Below are 18,625 nucleotides of genomic sequence, written 5' to 3' on the forward strand. Positions count from 1 at the left end.
GCGCAGAGAGGTGGCGCGGCTGGGAATGGCGGGGTGAATGCCGCCACGTGGAGACAAGCTGCGCCGTCGGGGGAAGCTCCAGCGACGTTGAGAGCCCAACAAGCGCCACCGCAGCTCAAAACGCAGCCTTCGTCGTCATCTCTCTCTTCGACGGCAGCTGCCACTGCTGCTGCATCGACAGTGAAACCGGGTCTCACTGCACACGCACAGGAAAAAGCAAGCTTCACGGGTACCGGCAACACTCCCTTCCGATTTGGCGTTGCAGCCCCGGTCCCGCCTTCGCCTCTCAAGGAGGTTGCACCCGCGCGAGCCAACTTGATCATGCGGAAACGATCTCAATCGCTCACCAAGCCGAGTAGCACTTCTTCAGCATCCTCTTCCATCAACGCCACGACGGAAGCAGCTGCGATCGTGATCCCGGACTCTCGGTCTTTGCACGACCTCACCCCTGCAGCGGTCAAATCGCGACCCCCCGCAGCGGGAGTTCGAATGGGCAGAGCCGAGAGCAACGACCACGCTCCGCTCGGAGACATTGCCCATCACCGTCAAAGTCACGGCGGCAGCGACCCCACCTTCGCCGGCGACCGAGCGAACAGCCGCCTAGCCCGGTTGAGAGCTGGCTACGCCGTCGTCGCACCACCGGCAGCACCGGCGAGGGAGAGAAAGGACAGCGGCAGCACCAGCGAAGGAGCACGAAGCGTCATCACAGCGAATGCAGCACAGAGGCAAGCAACGGCGGCGATGGCGTTGGAAAAGGGACCCGAGCTGAGGCCCTTGGATTTCGAGGCTCTGAAGACCAAGGATGAGGTCGCGGCATGCTTGGGCAGGACGGTGGATGATCTAGGGCGGTGGTTGGATGTGGTCAGTTTTGGGCTGGGGAGAGCTGTGAATGGGGATGTCTGAGGGGTGCCCTAACTTAATGGACATTCGTTTTTGCTTCAAGATAGCTTGTGAGTTTGAAGCCGGGCTGTGTAGTGGCTTGGGCGGTCGGCTGCCAACATCGCACGACGGTGATGTTGTCTCACCAGATTATTGCTTCTCATCACTTCTCACCAGGTCAGCTCTTCGATCTTCGTCCACATTAGCTTTTTGTTTGATGGCTGATGGAGCATCTAATGCTTGTTGCAGGATGCGGGTTGCTGCAGTGGCTGGAATCGTCAAGGAGTTCGTTGCAATGTTCGTGTATATAATCTAGAAATAGCCCTGAACCATCGTGTCACCCCGTCTGTCGCTGCATCATCAACGCCAACCCACCCAGCATCACCCCCCGTATCGCCCCTCGCATCCCCATCACCACCACTGCATCCTCCTCATCCCCTTCATCCGAATGGTTTGGAATATCCAACCGATCCGGAAACACAAAGCTGAACACCAACACGACCACGATCAGCACCAGCACGGCGCTCACCGTCCAGATCGTCCACGACGCCATGCACTGGAACCTTGCCCTACTCCGTGCGCGTCGTCGTTCTCTGCGTCGGGCGACCAGGTCGGTCGTATAACTCGGCAGCAGATGCGGGCCTGCGAGCTGGCGGTAACCGTAGGGATCTTCAGGATCGGCAGGGATAGGCAAGGTTCCGTAGGCAGTGGTGTTGCCATTGCGTCGTGCAATGTCGTGGATGATACTTTGGGTGATCCGATCGTCTTCCTGTTCCTCGCGGTTGAGCTGTCGTTCGTAGGGTCCGGCGAAGATGGCGGTGAGCAGACGCTGCCACGCCGCATTTATGGATGATAGCCTCCAACCGGTGCTGCTGTGACCATTCTGCGCGGCATCGACAGACGCTGTTCCGCCGGTTCTCCTCCTCGGAGTAACGGGATGTGGAAAAGGGAAACTAGTCATGATCTTGCTATTCCGCCTCTTACCCTCCCCATCACCGCCATCCTTCTTACCCTTGGTCCTTTGCACTCCATCCTTATCCACAGCACTTGCTACCAACGTACTACCCGTACCGGACCAAACCCCTTTCGCACTCGGATCGCTCGGCAACGCCAGATACACCGGTCGTCTCTGCGGTGCCACCTCCTCGGCGGTATACCTCGAGCTCAACCTCGAGCTGGTCCTCGAACTCGTCGAACCGACAGAGGCTCTGCTCGGATCGATCTCTTCATCGTTCCTCGAAGCTGCTGCGCGGAGGATCTGGTTTGCACCCTCGGTGCTCGACCCGGGAAAGCGGGAAACACTGCCGACGTTGAGCGAGTAGCGGTAGGCGGCGGAAGAATCGACGACGCTGCTGCGTCGACTGCTGGGTGCGCTGTTGGTCGGCGTGGGGTGACGTGAGGTTGAGGCGCGCGGCGATCTCGGTTGTGCGGATGTTGCGGGTAGGGACGGCTGGCGCGATGGCTGCGAGGTAGGCCGCGGACGAGGGGCGACAGCGGCTGCAGGAGAAAAGCCAGCGACGTAGGTCGTCGTGGGCGAGCTTCGAGCTGACAACGCCGGCCGCGGCTGCGAAGGTTTGCTCGAGGAAGCAGCACGAAGTTCGGAGCTGGACGATCGACGACCTTTGTTCGATTTCGAAGGTGCTGCAGCAGACGACGTCGACCCACTACTACGGGTGCCACCGGTGCCAGTGTTGCGAGACATCTCCTCCCGCCAAGAGATAAGGTAAATCAGCTCTTTAGCCGAGCAGAGAACCTTTCACGTCAGGACGCCGCCGCTCTATGGTAGACGAAGCATCGGGTGTATCCTTCTTAGAAGAGACGAGTAAAAGTGATGGAGATGCGGGGGGGTCAATGATGGTAACGAACAAAACATGTAAGATGAACGAACGACACTGCTGCTGGCAGAAATGCAGCCCCGCAAGCCCCAAGATTTCTAGAAATTTGCAAACGTGCTGTGCTGGCCGAGGGTCTCCTATCCATGAGAACTTGCCAAGCAGCGCCGATGGCAAAAATGATTATCCGATGCATCATTCGCTCACGCCAAACACTTTCCGCTTTACCGGTTCCACACACACACCTTGACTCTCCATGGTCAAATCTGATGAGCATTCGACCGTCTAGCATTTCAGCTTTTCCCTCGCCATGTACCAAGCAACGGCACGTATCGCCTGGGTGCACCTCTCGACGCTCAGATTCTCGTCCTTCGGCGGCACGTGTACGAACAACACCAACGTCTTGTTCCCGTTGCGCTTCGCCTCGCACAACGAGCAGTAGAACACAAAGTCGCACAGATACCTTCCGGGATCGAACGACTGATCCACCTCTTCCCCCTGCATGCCTGATTGCTTCAGGAACTGGATGAGGGAGGAAACGCCGATGCGGGTGGACTCGATCTCGCCGAACTCCTCGTACCCGGTACCGAATCCTCGAGCCTGACCGTTTTTGTCGAGGTACTTTTCCGGAATTCGAGCGATCTCGCTGGGGGAGAGGTTCAGCAGAGGTGCGAGTTGGTCGTTGGCGTCGGGTTTCGAGTATCCGAGCTTATGCGCTTGCGTCTCGCATCGTAGACTACCTTGTCTTCCCACTCCGACGTGGATCACCACATCCCACGCATCTCCTTCTCCCGGCGTTTCGATCGGATATGCTTCCGGATAGGTCTCCCCCACCTTACCCCCAAACTCCGGATCCAGCCTCTCGTCGTTCCAAACCTTTCCTCTCGAAATCCCACCGTGAATTCGCGGTACAACGTCCAACACAGACCCGTAGTGCACCGGTATCTGCAACGTCTGAATCCTAGCCCTACCATCATCACCACCCCCGCCCTCAGGAATCGCAGCTTCTACCGCGTTAGAGGTGAGATCAGGAGCGGTGGAAAGATCCAGCATCGAGTTGTGCAACGGTCTCACCGCCAACCAGGAAGGATTGTTGCCCACGGACATGAACGGTCCAAACCCGGTGATGAGGATTTCCAGCTGACGCGTGGCTCGACTGTTCGTTGGTGCCATCCTTGTATGGTGGGTCAGAGACCTTCTTGAGAGGAGATGGTGTGAATCAATCAAGATGCTTCTTCCCCCCCGGCTTTGCAAAACAGACCGTGCGCGCCAGGTAATAAAATAGTCGCCGAAATTTCATTTCGCGGCTCGGCTATTCAAACGCCCCTACTGCTTCTCATTGCACAAAACGGTCCCTTCAATACACTGTACACACACTTCCCGCTTTGCATCAAATTATACCCCTGTAGTAGGGTGATACTATCGGCCAAGTGGCTATCTCTACATGTCCTCTTCCTCGTCATCATCATCCCCTCCGAGCAAGTGCGCGTAGTCCTCGGCACTCGCAAACGTAGGCAGGTTCGCCATCGACTTTTTCCGCTTCTTCTTGTCCTTCGCTTTACGGCTCCTCTTTGTGTCAGCAGCATCGTCGTCGTCTTCTTCCGAGTCGGACGACGCGGCACTGCGCTTCTTCGAGTTGAAGTCGGTAAACGGCAAGAGGTCGTCGTCGTCTTCGTCGAAAACATTGCCGGTGTCCGAATCGTCGTCTTTCCAGTCTGCTTCGCCAGCAACTGCTTCTTCCGCTGAGTCGGAATCGTCGGAGAAGGTCATTCCAGGGATGACGTTAGGTCCATCATCGTCGCTCTCTCCTTCTCCTTCCCCTTGCGCATCATCATCGCTGTCGACATAGTCAAACTCATCATCCTCGCCTTCATCGCTGTCGTCGAGCCCCTCCAACTCCTCCTTACCGGGCATGGTGGCCTTCATCACCTTCCAGATCTCCTTCTCGTCCGCATCGTCGTCGCTGTCCAAGCTCGATTCCGCGCTCTCCTCATCGTCCTCTTTCGGTGCGATCACCTCCTCATCACCCGATCCTGCCAGTGCATCCTCTTCGTCAGCGGTGTGGACACGACTGCTCGAAGGCTGCATCGACTTCAAGTTGAAAAACTTGTGGAAGAACATTTGATCCGCAGGGATCGTCTCCGCCCTCTTCTTCCAGAACGCTTCCGTGTTGAAGAACTCGTCTTCGTTCAGAGCGTGCGTGCGTGATCGCGTAACCCCACTTCCTGCAACTTGCGCTTGGGGCTGCATGGCGCTGGCTCCACGGAGCGAGGATTTCTGCTTCGGGTTTCGGTACACGAACCGATCCAAAAAGTGCGAGAGCGTGTTCAGGCTCAAGTCGGCATTCGTGGAGATCTTGCCGCCTTGCAGGAGTTGCAGAGCGTGGACCGAGACCGATGGGTGGAAGTGCGAGATGAGCGGGAGAAGATCCCATAGACAGGTGGAGCCGGCGTGCGCGAATCGTGGCTCTCGTTTCCTGCCATCGTACTTTGTCGATGCATCCCTTCCAGAGGCTGCCTTCCCGGCGAGCTTCCCATCCGCCTCCTCGTCATCGCTCGAAGCCACATCTCGGAAATGCTCCTCCTCGTCATCCTCCTCCGCCTCGGTAAGCATCGCACGCAACCCAGGTGTACGTCGGAACAACTCGCCCAGCAAATGCAAACACCCACAAACAAACGACGGCTGGTGCAACGACATGACCTGACAGATACGCTTGACGAACGCCTTGACGCGCTCCTGCTCCGCATCCGCCTTGAGCGCCTGGAAGATGAGGTTGAGGTACATGGCCTGCTTGCTCGACGACTCGAGCCGCGGGTCGAGCAGCGAATCGTACAGCACCCGGTAGAAGCGGTCCGTGATGGCCGCAGAGGTGAGCACGGCGGACGACTCTTGGTGCGGGTTCGAGATGGTAAGCTGGAAGATGAGTTGCAGAGCCTGGATGCTGATGTTGAACGAACCAGAGTGGAGGATCTTGAACAGCGTGTTGACGTGCTTTTCGAACACGGAGGCTTCCAACTTGGCGAACGGGAACGCACGACGAACACCGGCGAGCACGGCAACGACCATCTTGGACTCGGCATCCTTGACTAGCTTGGGCTCCTCCGGCTTGGCAGAAGCGGCCTGCTTGCTCTTGCCCTTGCCTTTGCCTTTACCCTTGCCCCTCCGCGGCTGATCCTTCCAGCGCTTCTTGTCCTTCTTCTTGGGTGCCTCGTCAGCCTCTTGACCCTCGACGATCCCTTTGGCCTCCTTGACCTCATTCTGCTTGAGGATGCCTTCAAAGAGCTCAAAGTAGAGCAAGATGAGGTGGTTGGCAGTCGCTTCATCCTTGACGGTCAAGACGGTCTGGTTGAGCGTGAGAAGACCGTAGTAGCGCGCGTGCGTGCTGTGATTGCTCGTCTTGGCCGCCTCGTCGTCGTCGTTGTCGTTGGCAGCTGCTACGGGCGTCGGACGCATGATGAGGTTGGCAATCTCGCGAACCACGATGAACTTCATGGCGGGGTGGGCGGTAAGAAGCTCGAGAAGGTGGTTGCTCGTCTTGGCGGCGACGCTTCGATCGGGATCACCGAGCTTGTTGACGAGCAGACGGAGCAAGTTCTGCTCCTGCTCGGGCTTGTCACGAAGCAGGATGAAGGTTTGCGTAGTGGCCTGCTTTCTCGTAAAGGGGATGGTATCGTGCGACTGCACCTCGAGGACCTGGAGGAAGTGAAAGTAGAACTTCTTCAGGTGGTCTTCGAACGCCCACAGCAACAAGTGAGACTTGGCTGCCTCGACCGCGACGAGATCTGCCGAGGCGAGGGCTGCCGAAGCGGCCGCAAGCTGAGGCTGGTCTCGGAAGTAGCGCAGCTTGCGTGAGCCGAGGCCGCCTTCGCTGGCCAGCCAATCCGCAAGAGCACGTGTGGCACGGCTTGCCTCCTCGCGGCTCTTCTTGCGTGTCATGTTGAGCAGGTTGTCCATGTGCTTGACGTTGTGTACAGGACTGCTTTGCACCAACAGAGTCAGCGCTGAGATTCGATCCGAGAGCGTTCCACCGCCTTCGGACGACAGCAGCGAACGCACGAATTGGGCGTCGGAAGCGGTGAGGGTGCCGATGCTACCACCGGCCCTGTTGAGCGAAGTCTCGCTGCTGGTGATATCGTCGTAGGCGCGGCTCTCTTGGCGCAATAGATCGGCACCCAGGTCGAGAAGCTGTGTGATGCGGTCGTGAGAGAGCGAGTTGCTATCGGCATTGCTAGAGGGAAGCTTGGGCAAAGCCTGCGACATCCACTGCGGCACGGCTTGCAATCGCAAAGGGCCAGTGGCGGTAAGTGAAGGCTTATGTTTGGTCTCCTTGCCAACACCCTCGTCATCAAAGACCATCTTCTTCCCCTTACCCATACGCTGTACGGTTGTGCTGTCAGCGATTTGATTCTGTGGGTTGGATTGCTTTGTTGGCTTCTGCGTCTTTGTCTCGCTTTGCTTGTTTGCCTTTTCCTTGGGCGTCGACTTGTCCATGGGCAGCGCAGCCTCGGAGCTCTGCTTCTTCTTTGATTCGGTTTTCTTTGGCGCTTCTACCTCGGCCTTGGCTTGCTTGGTCTTCTTTGCTGGAGTGGAAGTGCTGGCAGGCTCGGAAGAGTTGGGATCCGACTGAAGTTGCTTGAGGAAGGCGGCAACCTCTCCCGAGAAAGCGGCCTCATCGATGGCCACGTCCGACTTTTTCTTTCCGTTGGCTTTGGAGATGAGCTCGAGATCTTCTCTTGAGCCACCGAAGCTCTCGATCTCGCGCATCAAGGTGGCCTCGTCAGCGCTGTCATCCGAATCATATGCGTTCGTCTTCTTGCTGTTGGACGACGTGGGGGTCTTCTTCGGTGTAGGCTTGGAAGAAGCTGGCGCTGGCGCTGGTGCGCTGATTGTTGGCTTCTTGACAGGCGTTGACTTGGCCGAAGCCGCTTGGCCAGCCGTCGACGTGGACGACCTGGCGCCTTTTGGTCTGAAGTCCCTTGCCATTGTGCCACAAGGTGATGATGGTGTGACGAGATGGCAGTCTGTGTGACCGTCAAGAGGGTTCAAAGATCTCTGCCGCTGCTTCGTTCACTTCTCCAAAATTTTAGAAGAAGAGAAAAAAACTGGGCGGGGTCCAACTTTCGGGATTCGGTGTACTGCCACTGGTATTGTTTTTGTTTCGATTGGCAACATAACAACGTTAGCTGAGGAAAATCGCATTCCAGCCCTTGCTGCACTTTGCACCTCGCCCCTTGCACCTCTTCGATCTCAGCATCCGATCTTTCCCTTTGTGCGCAATACATACACAGTTCAAGAAGGCATACTCCAAAGACTACTCCACGAACTGCGCTCACAGAATGCTTTGTGCGAAGACAGGACGATGGCGTCAGGCTCGAGGCTCGACGTGAAGTGCAGGCTCCTCAGACTATCAACAGCTCAGATGTGCTCGCCAAGATCCGACGACTTCCAGCCGCCGTGGGTCTGGTGCGAGTGCCGCCATGGAGTTTGGCTTCGACCTCGTCAAGAATCGGCAACGACGCCGGTGACAGTAGTCTCGTTCAGCGCACTTAGCAGCGACAAGCGCACGCGTGCGCCTGCTCTTTGCTGCAGCTTCCAACCAGACCAGCGGAACAAAGCCAGGCGCGACCGCTGGCAGGAGACCGTCTTCGTCGGCTTGCAGAAACTCAATTATTTTTCGAATCGGACCAAGGGCACAATTCCACTTGCCAAATGCTGCATGAGCTCGGTTAACTCATGCACGTCGAGCAGAAGCCACTCGGGTCGTCTTAGTCCATCTCGCCTCCTCTCCTCCCCTTTCGTGTCTGACGGCCCGTCACGACGCAGAGCTGCTTCCTCAAATGCAAGCGCTGTCCGAACTGCCAACGGACGATCCGAAGCGCTGCTTGCTGCGCTAGGCTGTCATGCCATCGTGCAGAGCGAGGCTCAGAGCTGCGCTTTCCGAATGGTGCTGCTAGAACTTCACTGACTAGCGCTTGCAGCCTTTGACCGCGACTCTGCCTTCCAACCTCTGCTGAGCCTGACCCTACTACAGCATACACCTCAAGTGGCCCTCCGACTCGTCCCCCTTTTCTCCCTTCCTCCCCTCCTCCTTCTTAACCATCACCATCACCCTAGTCTTGACCCACTTCCTCCCCCTTCGTCTTCTTTTACTCCCCCCTTTCCACCTCTGATCCAACAGCGTTGATCGCGTCGGCATCACAGTACAATCGTTCAATCCTTGCCCTTCTCCTCCCCACATCGAGCTATCTCTTTCACAGCATACACCCACACAATGACTTGCGTCAAGACCTTCCTCTTTGCCTTTGTGGCCCTCTCGCTCACCCTCATGACTGTGGCGCAGGCCGCCCAGCCAACCATCAGCCACAACGCTGCTGTCCGTCGCCACCACGCCATGATCGAGGCGCGTCCTGCACGTCGCTCCGTCGCCGTCGGTGACGGCAAGATGATGATGCAGAGGAGGCAGACAGCCGACCAGATCGCCCAGGCAGCTGCCCTCAAGAAGTGGGACGACGACTTTCACGCAAAGAACGCAGAATGGCAGCAGGCTGCCAACGCTGCTCTTGCCAAAGGTCAGACGCCTCCCACCTACGACGAATACTGGAGCGGCAAGTCGAGCGGCTCCTCCTCTTCTGACTCTGGCTCATCCGACCAGTCGTCGGCCGCTCCCGCCCAACAACAACAGCAGCAGCAGCAGCAGCAAGAAGCCACCTCCACCCCCTCGACCAGCGGCTCTTCATCATCGTCGGACAACTCTGGTTCCGAGTCCGACGAGTGCGAAGAGGACGCGACCACCGCGACCGCCCAATCCACACCCGCTCAAAGCTCCACTCCGGCTAAAGGTGCTGCCGCTGCCGCTGCCACTGGAAGCAAGAGCAATGCCGCTCAGAGCAACGCCGGCTCTTCGTCGTCGTCATCTTCGCAGGCAACAACAGGCAAGTTCGACGGACAGGCTACTTACTACGCTCCCGGCTTGGGCGCTTGCGGCTGGACCAACGGCGACTCTGACTACATTGTCGCCATCTCGCACTCGCTCTTTGACTCGTTCGGCACTGGCAACCCCAACAACAATCCCGCCTGCGGTCACAAGATTGCGGCTACGTACGGAGGCAAGACCATCACCGTCTCGGTTGCCGATCGATGCGAGGGCTGCGCCTGGGGTGACCTCGACTTTACGCCTACCGGCTTCTCGGCGCTGGCCGACATGTCCAAGGGGCGTCTGGATGGCCTGAGCTGGTCCTGGATCGGTGGCGCCCCCAAGTAGAGGATGCCCCAAATACATTGAAAACCGGAGGGAAGGAACCGGGAAGCCTCCGACCACCACATCGCTTTCGTTGTCCAGCCGCCGGTCAGCTGGACAGCAACGGCCCCGAGTCGCTGGTCGTCTCGATGCCGTCATTCTTTCTCAATTCTTGAAGTCGCTTGTACATCGCACGCAGTCCACCTTGATGGTAGGACGCGCGATGTCGAGGTGCTCGAAAGTCGCGATCGTTCCGCGCGCCATCCCCTTTTGTCTGTATTTCTACTCACACACTATCCGTCCATCGCATTGTCACCGTTTTCAACCATCCTCCTTTGTCACTCACGGTCCTCCTGCAGCCATCGGTGCGACCTTGTCTTGAATGTGAGATGTTGCAACTTTTGAGCCGTTGTGAACAGGTCAAGAGTTTCGGCTGCACGATGGCTGCAGTGCGAACAATAGAGGTTGCCATGAAAAGCGAGGTTGCCTAGGTGTCATGGGGAAAGGAGGCTTTGGCATGAATTGGATCCGAGAGCGAGATGCCGTCTTTGATCATTGACGCACGTTCAGGCGAATCTCGCTAGATGACTTGAAATGTTTGCATCGGTGAACAGCGGAACAAGGTGCAAAGCGCGGTGAAGACTGTGCCACCACATGGAAAAGCCGTGAACTTGATCGATATCGGTAGCATGTGTCTGTCTTGGTTTTGCTCTCGCTTGAGGCATCGCCTCGCCTCTCGTGCTGCTTTGCTGCGGCTTGCATCTCACACGTCAAAAATCAATTTCTTTGAAACAGAGCGTCGGGAAGGCCGTTTTGACAGCAGATGCCGTTTCCACAAGCGAATTCTGCACGCAGACAGAAGTGGAACGCGGGTCTGCCCCCGAGCCAAAGCCAACCTGAGCGAAAAGAAAAGACTGGGCGACAAAAGTGAGCGAAAGAGAAGGCGCAGCAGCCAAGGTTTTCTTGATCTGTCGGAGAGAGCGAGCAAGAGAGTTGAAAGCGACAGCCAGTTAGGCTGTTCTCCTGGTCTACCCGAGACCAATTTCAGCAAATTTCTTGGGTTTCTTTGATGAACGAACGCCCTCACTCTCTCACTCACTCTCCCTCAGCGAACCGGCGAGAAGAAACAAGGTTTCTTTACCCGCCTCAATAGGTACTGTGTAGCCGCGCCTTGGAGGAAGTATCTTCTAGCCCGCGAGACCAATAGAGATAACGTCCTTGTGATCTGATTTGAGGTCCTAACAGCCAGCTACTGGATCATCCTGTGGCAAGCCTCGTACATGTACTGGGATACAGCATGACCGGGCCTCGGTAGAAGGAAGGAAAGAAGGAAGGCGCCAGGAAATTCGGTCTGACGTGAGGCGCCCGTGCGTCATGCCGAAGCTGCAAGAGCTTGTCTGTCAAAACTATCCTTTGGCCACGCCGCGGTGGTTCGAAAGAAATTGCCCGTTGCTGGCTTTGCCTCAGTCTCCTCACCCTACTCACTGTGTACTGAAGAAGAGCCTTGAGTTTTGGCTTCCTCTGAATTTGTGCCTAGTTCACCCGACTGTGCCTACCCCTCACGAGTTCTGCGCCTCTGCCATTGTCTGATCTGAGAAAAAGGGCGGGCGGCACTTGCGGCGTCGGCAGCTGCAGCAACCATCCGGCCAGCCAGCCTCGCAAGTGGCAGGTGTGGCTTGTCTGTGCGATCCGTCTGATTTGCATTTGCGCCTGCCAATCACTTTTTTGGCTCTTGTTTCTCCTTGCCATGCTTCTTCGCATTCGCTCGTTCATCCGTTGGACTTCCACTCTGCGCTTGGACCTTCACATCCCTTTCCACCGTCCTCAACGCTTCCAGTACAGTAGCTTTCACTGTTGGCTCGGCCTCCAACGATCAACACAGCTTCAACGTCGAAGTGCCACAGCGATCCAAGGAGCTCACTCGGCACTCTCACTTCCACACGGCAAGCACGGAAAGGCAGTCCGCGATCGCTTTCCTCTTCACATTACACAGAGCTCATCGCCATTGCTATTTCGATCGGCCACCGTATTCGGCTCAACAGGTCTGCATGTCGTCGACCACTCTCGTCATGAATGCATAAACCTTAATCTTGCTTTTCTCGCCAAACGCGCCGCTTCACCTCGTACGCACCGAGCAAGTGCCGGATCTTCGCGACCTTCGCCTTCTCTTTGCTCTTTCTTCGCCGCGACTTCCATCAGCTTCGTTCTATCGTAGTTCATATTCAAGCCTTTCACCTGGTCTCGCAATTGGCAGCTCGCAGTCGATCCAGCTACGACGCATTTCGATCATCTAGACTCCGCCGCTTGCATGTATCGATCAGATCAACCTGAAACGCATCGCGACAAGACTGGTTCGTCGATTCCACGCCGATAGCCAAACTTTGGCACCTACGCATCGCAGCGGAAAGCTTCCCACCCAATTTTGCCATTCGATCGTCCTCGTCCGTCTTTGCCGACATCATGCACGGCGCCGAGCCATCTGCATCCGCAGCTGCGGCGGCCGCACCATCCTCTTCTTCCTCTCTTGCTGTCGGATCGCAGTCTGATCTCCAGCGCAAGCCTACTTGGGCTCAGATCAGCTTCGACGATGGCTTCGACCTCAACCTTGGCGCCACGTCTATGCGCTCCGTTGCTCAGAACGGCGACGCTCCGATGGGTCCACAGACAACCACACAGTACCAGTCAAAAGGTTAGTAGCATCGTAGTGTCTTCTCTGTCATCTTCTCTTCTCCGGGTCGGCACCATACTGACCTTGCTCGCTCATGCTCTCGCACGCTCCCTGCACAACGTGACACAGCCGCCGCCCCGCCAGCTTCTTCTCATCCGGATACAGCGATACCTGTGCACCCACATGCTAGCCCGCCTGTACAGCACAGCGAGAGGCTCGCAGCCAGCCCCGCGTCCACCAACAAGGCACTTCCGCAAGTCCCTTCGCTTTTCGGCACACCTTTGGACAACCCCAGCACTGCAGTCCCAAATCGACCTCTGCCAACATCCGAGTCGCAGACTGCAAGTGCTTCCCCTCTCACTTCTAGCAATCTGGCGAGCGACGTCCATTCTCGTGTACCTTCGTCCCAGGATGGCGCACCTACACCCAAGCCGCCCAGCACACCAAAAGGAAGGGCATCCGCTTCACCCGTCGTAACAGCCGCCACTCCCAAGCAGCCCCAGTATGCGAGTCCTGCCGTCTCAAACAATGCAACACCTGTGGCCACTCGACCTCCATCCAGCGGTGGGCCTGCTTGGGACCGTCCAGCACGGCCATCACCGCCTCGCCCCGTCTCCTCCGCCGACGCTTACATGCAGCCCGTCGAGACGCTCCAGTCCGAGACCTCGAGTCGCGCAGGCACCGCAATGAGCCATCTCAGCGGCTCCAACTGGATGCACGACGGTCCTAGCAACCGCAGCAGTCTCGGCACCACTGCGAGCGCCCCTCTCAACTCTACAAAGCGTGCCTCGGTACTGTCGTTCCAGACCGCCAACAGCGCCGGCTTCACCAGCGGCGACGAAGCCCGATACTCTGACAGAGAGGATGCCGCGGATGAGACCCTCGTTGCACCTAGCTTCGGTGCTGCCAACGCTGCTGCATCACAATCTAATCAAGTACGCCCGTGGTTCGACCGTGACATCTCGAGCTCTACAGCTACACCCAACGAGCGTAGCATTCCCGGCGGCTTGCCCGGCTCGTTCTGGGACGACACTTCCTCGCAGCCATCCGTCGGTCCCACCGTGCCGACAGCTGCTGCAGCAGCGCAACAGACTACAGACTCATCAACAGGCGCCGTGCGCTCGGATGCCGCCGATGTGCTCACCAATCACGAAAATGCCAAGGCCGACCAAGTTCGGGACATCCGCAACCTGGCTGTCACAGAGCCGGAATCGATCTTGACACCCATCAACACGCAGGGTTTGGCGCATGCGTCGTCCAGCGGTCCCCTCTCGTCCACCACCATCGCTGCTCCGTCTGACGAGACCACACAGGCAATGCGTCGCTCGCCCGAACTTGGTCGAGATCGACGACCCTCTGCGCCGTTCCCTCAGGACAATGCGCCGCTCCCACCTGCCAAGGATGCGCGGTCAAACCAGCCCTCGATTTCTTTCGACCAGAGACAGGATCCTGCGGTATCCCTGGCTGCTGCGGACAACGTCGTACCGCCACCTCTGCCAGTTGCATCGGTCGACAAGCAGCCACCGCTTGCCTCAGAGATGCTTATGACCGGACCCGCAGACCACAAGCCCGTCTCGGACTATCGCAAGAAGCCTCTTGCCGACATCTCTCCGGCTCAAAAGGCTGCCGGACTTGCCCATCTTCAGTCGCAAGCAAAAGCAGCCAAGCAGCCGGACGCCCATGTTTCGCACGCACCACCTCAACCACCACCCTCCGACCCGCCGCCCGAGGCACCGCCCATTCCGGTCCTGGAACGTGCTCGTCGCAAGTCGAACGCCAGTCTAACCGCTAATGTGGCGCTGGCACAGGCCGATTCTTCTGGTGCGCCAGGCTTGTCCAGAGGTGTTTCCGATGACCGACCTGATACGCCCAGTGCCGACAGCATTTCCGCAGAGTCGAGCGCTCCGCCTGACGGCGAGGTTGAGGCACGTGCAGAGTGGGAACGTCGGCGCAGGATGAAGCGCAAGAACGGCAAGAAGCAGACCGACACTGCCAAGGTGCAGAAGGGTCGTTCGGATGGTTTCCAGCTCAAACCTTTGCAGCTCGTCCCCGCCGACAACATCAACGGCTTCGCTGATCGAAATGGGGGGATCAGATCAGCCGCGCGTGGCGACGGCGATCGAAGCACCGCCGCGACGGCACCTACACAAGCGGATGGGTCCAAGCAGATATACAGCACACAGCAGCTGCAGAAGTTGCAGGCCCGCGAACAGAGGAGAAGCGTTGGTGCTTTCAGTGCCGCCATGGCCGCCGCCAACGTCGTCTCGAGTGGCAGCAATGGACCGTATCCCATCTTTGCCTCGCCCAACACAGGTCCGCAAAAGGTCGGGTCCAGACAGTATCCGGGTCTGATGGCTCAACGAAGTCTCGTACCGCCCTTTGAGCTTCAACATCGTCCAGATGGCCTGCCGTCCGGTCTGATCGGTCCAGACGGTGTGCGAAGAAGTCTCAACGATCCCGAGGTCTGTCTCGAGTGCATGATGCGAGACGAAGACATGATCGACATTCGCGTGGTCGGCGACGGCATCTGGGAACGCGAAAGTGACAGGGAGTTTGAGGAGGCGGTCAGGCTCGAGGCGGAGGAGGCAGCCGGCTCCACTGGGATCAATGGCCCAAGCGGCAGTAGCGGTCACGGTGACAGTATCGGAAGCCATCGCGATTCTCGAGGCTCCCGTCGACCACGAAAGAGGCTCGGCAAGGGCGAAGCGTTAACAGTGGAGCGACTCAAGCTCCACACGCAGATGAACCCGCCTGCCTCGTCATTCCGATGGCGGACGCTGCAGACCTTCTTGGCAGTGCAAGCCAAGTACATCGCCATGGAGCAGCAGAGGATGCGGCACGAGGCCGACAAGAGGGCCCGGCAGACCTCCGAGTCGATCAGCAGCCGCGGCAGCATGATCGTGCTGGACGCACCCGCCTCCGTGCAGCAACCCGAGCGCAATCTTTCCTCACCCTTTGCGCCGCCTCGCGAAGCATCGTCTGCCGCCGTCGCCCCCTCACGCCAGTCGATGCTGCAAACATCGACAGACGAAGGCGGCTTGACGCTGCAGCAGAAGCAAGATAAGGAGCGCGACGTCGCAGCAGCGCAAGCAGCCCGCAAGAAGATGACGGGTGGTGCTGCGCCTGCTGCTGCTCCACCGATGACCACGCCGCCGCTCGGCCTGCCTGCGTATCCGGTCACGCCGCTGCAGACGCGTACGCTTGCCAAGGCGATGCCCGCCCGCTCTGGTTCCGATCCGGAGGAGCAGTTGGGCGGTCCTGCCGTCACTGGCGGCGTGGTGACTCCCATCAGCGGTCGACGAGCACCCTTCGCTTCGGCTCAAGCGGTGAAAGCTTCGAGCGTCCAGGACTTGCGTGCGGCCGCCGACGCTTCTCGATCCGCGTCCACCGGGTACCCTCCCAGCCCGGCAGACAGCCTCATGCCTCCTTCCAGATCGGTCATGGGCACGTCTCCCTCCGGTACACCCTCGCGCCTCGCCTCTCGCTCTGGCGCATCTCAGCTGTCGCTCATGCACAGCGGCTCGATGATCGACATGCACGTCGCCCAGGAAGACCGTGCCGAGCATCGCATCAATCAGACTGGCTTCCTTCCAGGCACTCCCATTGGTGTCGAATCGCCTGCTGCGCTCAATCGCTCCTTTTACGGATTCCCCGGCGACGGCGATTCTTCGGTGCCCGATGCAACGGCCTTTGAGCGATCGCGCATGGTGTCAAGCGATGGCTACGTCAACCCAATGGAGGCAGGGCCGCGTGGTCTGGACATGGAACGCGACGACAGTGCGCAGCGCAAGAAGAAGGGCTTCCGCGGCTTGTTCTCCAAGCTCACGGGCAGCAGCGGCGGTCTCAGCCGGGAAGACTCGGCAGGCGCAACAGGGGCTGGCAGTCTGAACGGCAGCATCGCCAGTCGCAACGCCAGCAAGCGTTCGCAGGGCTCTGGGAACGGGAGCCCTGGCGCACGAAAGAACTCGTTCAGCGCCGACCGCTCGCTCGATGCTGTCAGCCCGTCGCTCAATGGCATGCTGGGCAAGGCTCGCATGTCGACCTCATCCTTGTTCCGCAACGGTGCTGACGGTGACTCTGGTCCAAAGGCACGAACGCAGCGCAGCGGAAGCAATTCGCTGTTCCAAAACCCGCCGGGCATGGCGAGCCAGAACAGCCTTGACCTCGGACCCTTCCAACCAGCCTCGCCCCAGTCGAATGCATACGCGAGCGTTAATGGTCGCGTGATGCCAGCGTCACCGCTTCAGCAGCAGCATCTTCAGAATGCAGCGGCGATGGATCCAGCAAGGATGAGAAAGGCGTCGAATCCATTGATGGAGAAGTACCTCAACTCGCCCTCGCCACAGACGCTGGCCTCGCCCGTCTCGGGCGGCATGCCGATGTCGCAGCCATCGCCCGGTTACGGCATGACTGGCGAACGTGGTACAGTGCACTCGAGCGACGTGCGAAATGGTCGCATGTCGAGCTTTGCCAGCATGCGAGATCTGCGACCATCGGTGCTCCAATCGATTCCCGACAGCGATCAGCACGCAGACGATACGGTCGCGCAGCAACCGTTGCGATTCAGCGGTACAAGCGCGAGCTCGCGCAAAGAGTTGCCTTCCATGCCGTCTGCAGCCGACGAACGCGACCATCAGCGGATAGGAACGAGCGGAAGCGGAAGCGGCGGAGGAGTGAGAAGCTCGATGGTCGACTCGGTCTCTTCGGCATCCCGATCTCCTGGTCTCGCCCCGTCACTGGTGATGACGCGCCCGGACGGCAGCGGGCGAGCGGAATACGCAGGGCGCGCAAGCATGCAAGGGTCGAGGAGCGCAAGGCCGGAGCCGCCGAGCATCAACGCGGATGTGGGGTATGGAACAATCCCGGACGATGCATCGGTGGGCAGTGCTGGACCTGCACGACCGCCCAAGAATCCACGTCGACCTGATGGAGCGCTCAATTCGCCGAGCTTTGTGGATGTCATCGCCGGCTACGACGGTCTAGCACCACCTCGACGAGACTTCCCTCAGCAGGGACGATCTAGATCCGATGCTTATACTGGAGTGATGGGATCTCCATCCAGCGCCGAGAAGACCAAGAAGTCGATCTTCCGACTGCCGTTTGGGCGCAAGAGGCGCGAATCGACGATGGCGGCGCCCATCGACGGCACCAGACCGTCGATTGTGGTCGGCGGCGGCGCTGACGGGTTCGACGCGGGCCCAGCAGCACCACCTCGATCGACCAGCAGCTCGTTCTTGCCCAGGTTGCTGCCGCGCAAGAGCTTCTCTGGACTGGGCGTGCCACGCGCGAGCTTCCAGACGGAACGGCAGCGCGTTCTCTCCTCGCCTGCTCCTGATGCATCGCTGGGTCGAGCACCACCTCGCAGCCAGAGTGCGTTCGGAATGGCTCCGACGAAACGCTTCATGTCGATGGATATCCCGCGTCGATCGATGAACGTCGGTCGCGCTTCGGCTCGCAACAGGCTGAGCACGGTGCAGTACGGCGCGGATGAGGACGAGGACGAGGACGAAGACGAGGATGACGAGATGGAGCGCGAGCCAGGGTACGAGGCCGAGTTCGAAAGGTACGCTCAAGAAGCTGCCGAAGAGCGATACCTCAACACGGGCGCACGCGGCGGCAGGGACGTGAGCTTTGGAAGGAAGAGTCTCAACTTGCTCAGGGATGGGTTCAGGATGCCTTTGCGCGCTGTCAGTGGTGAACAGAAGAAGTAGCCCTGATGGCGAGGCGTTTCAGAGCCTACTTTTCATGTCAAGCTTCGGGATGCAGCAGCGTATGCTAGTAGAGCCTGTCCGCTTCACGCGCGATAGAATGCAGACTCCGTCATGGGCAATGGCTCACTTTACCTCGTACGTTGTTTGCGATCGTGCGCCTGCGATGGTGACCGTGCTGTCCATCTTCCTGCATGAGCTTAGCATTACGTGATGTTGATATGAAGGCAAACGGTGGTGGAATCACGTGATGTACAGTAAGACGCGCCTAACCGTTTTGATTTTTCAAAGAAAAGATTTA

The 18,625-nt window shown here is 58.6% G+C and overlaps 8 protein-coding genes across 8 annotated transcripts in view; 4 read left to right on the top strand and 4 right to left on the bottom strand.

Moving 5' to 3' along the window:
* PHSY_006398 (likely protein kinase) overlaps positions 1-903 on the top strand; it is a gene marked incomplete at both ends in the record, with an annotated part of 4,040 nt that extends 3,137 nt beyond the window's left edge. Inside the window, one exon of the mRNA XM_012337000.1 lies at positions 158-903. Within this exon, the coding sequence (XP_012192390.1) occupies positions 158-903 (746 nt within the window). The remainder of the gene's footprint in view (positions 1-157) is intronic.
* A 313-nt stretch (positions 904-1,216) lies between these two features.
* Positions 1,217-2,581, bottom strand: PHSY_006399 (hypothetical protein; the record flags this gene model as incomplete). Its single annotated transcript, XM_012337001.1, has 1 exon — positions 1,217-2,581. One exon carries the CDS (start codon positions 2,579-2,581, stop codon positions 1,217-1,219), a length of 1,365 nt encoding a protein of 454 aa, XP_012192391.1.
* Positions 2,582-2,996: 415 nt separating this feature from the next.
* On the bottom strand, positions 2,997-3,764 carry PHSY_006400 (hypothetical protein; the record flags this gene model as incomplete). Its single annotated transcript, XM_012337002.1, has 1 exon — positions 2,997-3,764. One exon carries the CDS (start codon positions 3,762-3,764, stop codon positions 2,997-2,999), a length of 768 nt encoding a protein of 255 aa, XP_012192392.1.
* Positions 3,765-4,151: 387 nt separating this feature from the next.
* PHSY_006401 (hypothetical protein) lies at positions 4,152-7,694 on the bottom strand (the record flags this gene model as incomplete). Its single annotated transcript, XM_012337003.1, has 1 exon — positions 4,152-7,694. The coding sequence occupies one exon, from the start codon at positions 7,692-7,694 to the stop codon at positions 4,152-4,154; it is 3,543 nt and encodes a 1,180-aa protein (XP_012192393.1).
* Positions 7,695-8,130: 436 nt separating this feature from the next.
* PHSY_006402 (hypothetical protein) lies at positions 8,131-8,676 on the top strand (the record flags this gene model as incomplete). Its single annotated transcript, XM_012337004.1, has 1 exon — positions 8,131-8,676. One exon carries the CDS (start codon positions 8,131-8,133, stop codon positions 8,674-8,676), a length of 546 nt encoding a protein of 181 aa, XP_012192394.1.
* Positions 8,677-8,982: 306 nt separating this feature from the next.
* Positions 8,983-9,972, top strand: PHSY_006403 (hypothetical protein; the record flags this gene model as incomplete). The annotated part of the gene is made up of 1 exon (XM_012337005.1): positions 8,983-9,972. One exon carries the CDS (start codon positions 8,983-8,985, stop codon positions 9,970-9,972), a length of 990 nt encoding a protein of 329 aa, XP_012192395.1.
* A 528-nt stretch (positions 9,973-10,500) lies between these two features.
* PHSY_006404 (hypothetical protein) lies at positions 10,501-10,710 on the bottom strand (the record flags this gene model as incomplete). Its single annotated transcript, XM_012337006.1, has 1 exon — positions 10,501-10,710. One exon carries the CDS (start codon positions 10,708-10,710, stop codon positions 10,501-10,503), a length of 210 nt encoding a protein of 69 aa, XP_012192396.1.
* A 1,698-nt stretch (positions 10,711-12,408) lies between these two features.
* On the top strand, positions 12,409-18,327 carry PHSY_006405 (hypothetical protein; the record flags this gene model as incomplete). Its single annotated transcript, XM_012337007.1, has 2 exons — positions 12,409-12,637; positions 12,782-18,327. The coding sequence occupies 2 exons, from the start codon at positions 12,409-12,411 to the stop codon at positions 18,325-18,327; spliced, it is 5,775 nt and encodes a 1,924-aa protein (XP_012192397.1).
* Positions 18,328-18,625: the final 298 nt, after the last annotated feature.

The sequence above is a fragment of the Pseudozyma hubeiensis genome, assembly GCF_000403515.1.
Source record: "Pseudozyma hubeiensis SY62 DNA, scaffold: PHS58, whole genome shotgun sequence".
NCBI lineage: Eukaryota > Fungi > Basidiomycota > Ustilaginomycetes > Ustilaginales > Ustilaginaceae > Pseudozyma > Pseudozyma hubeiensis.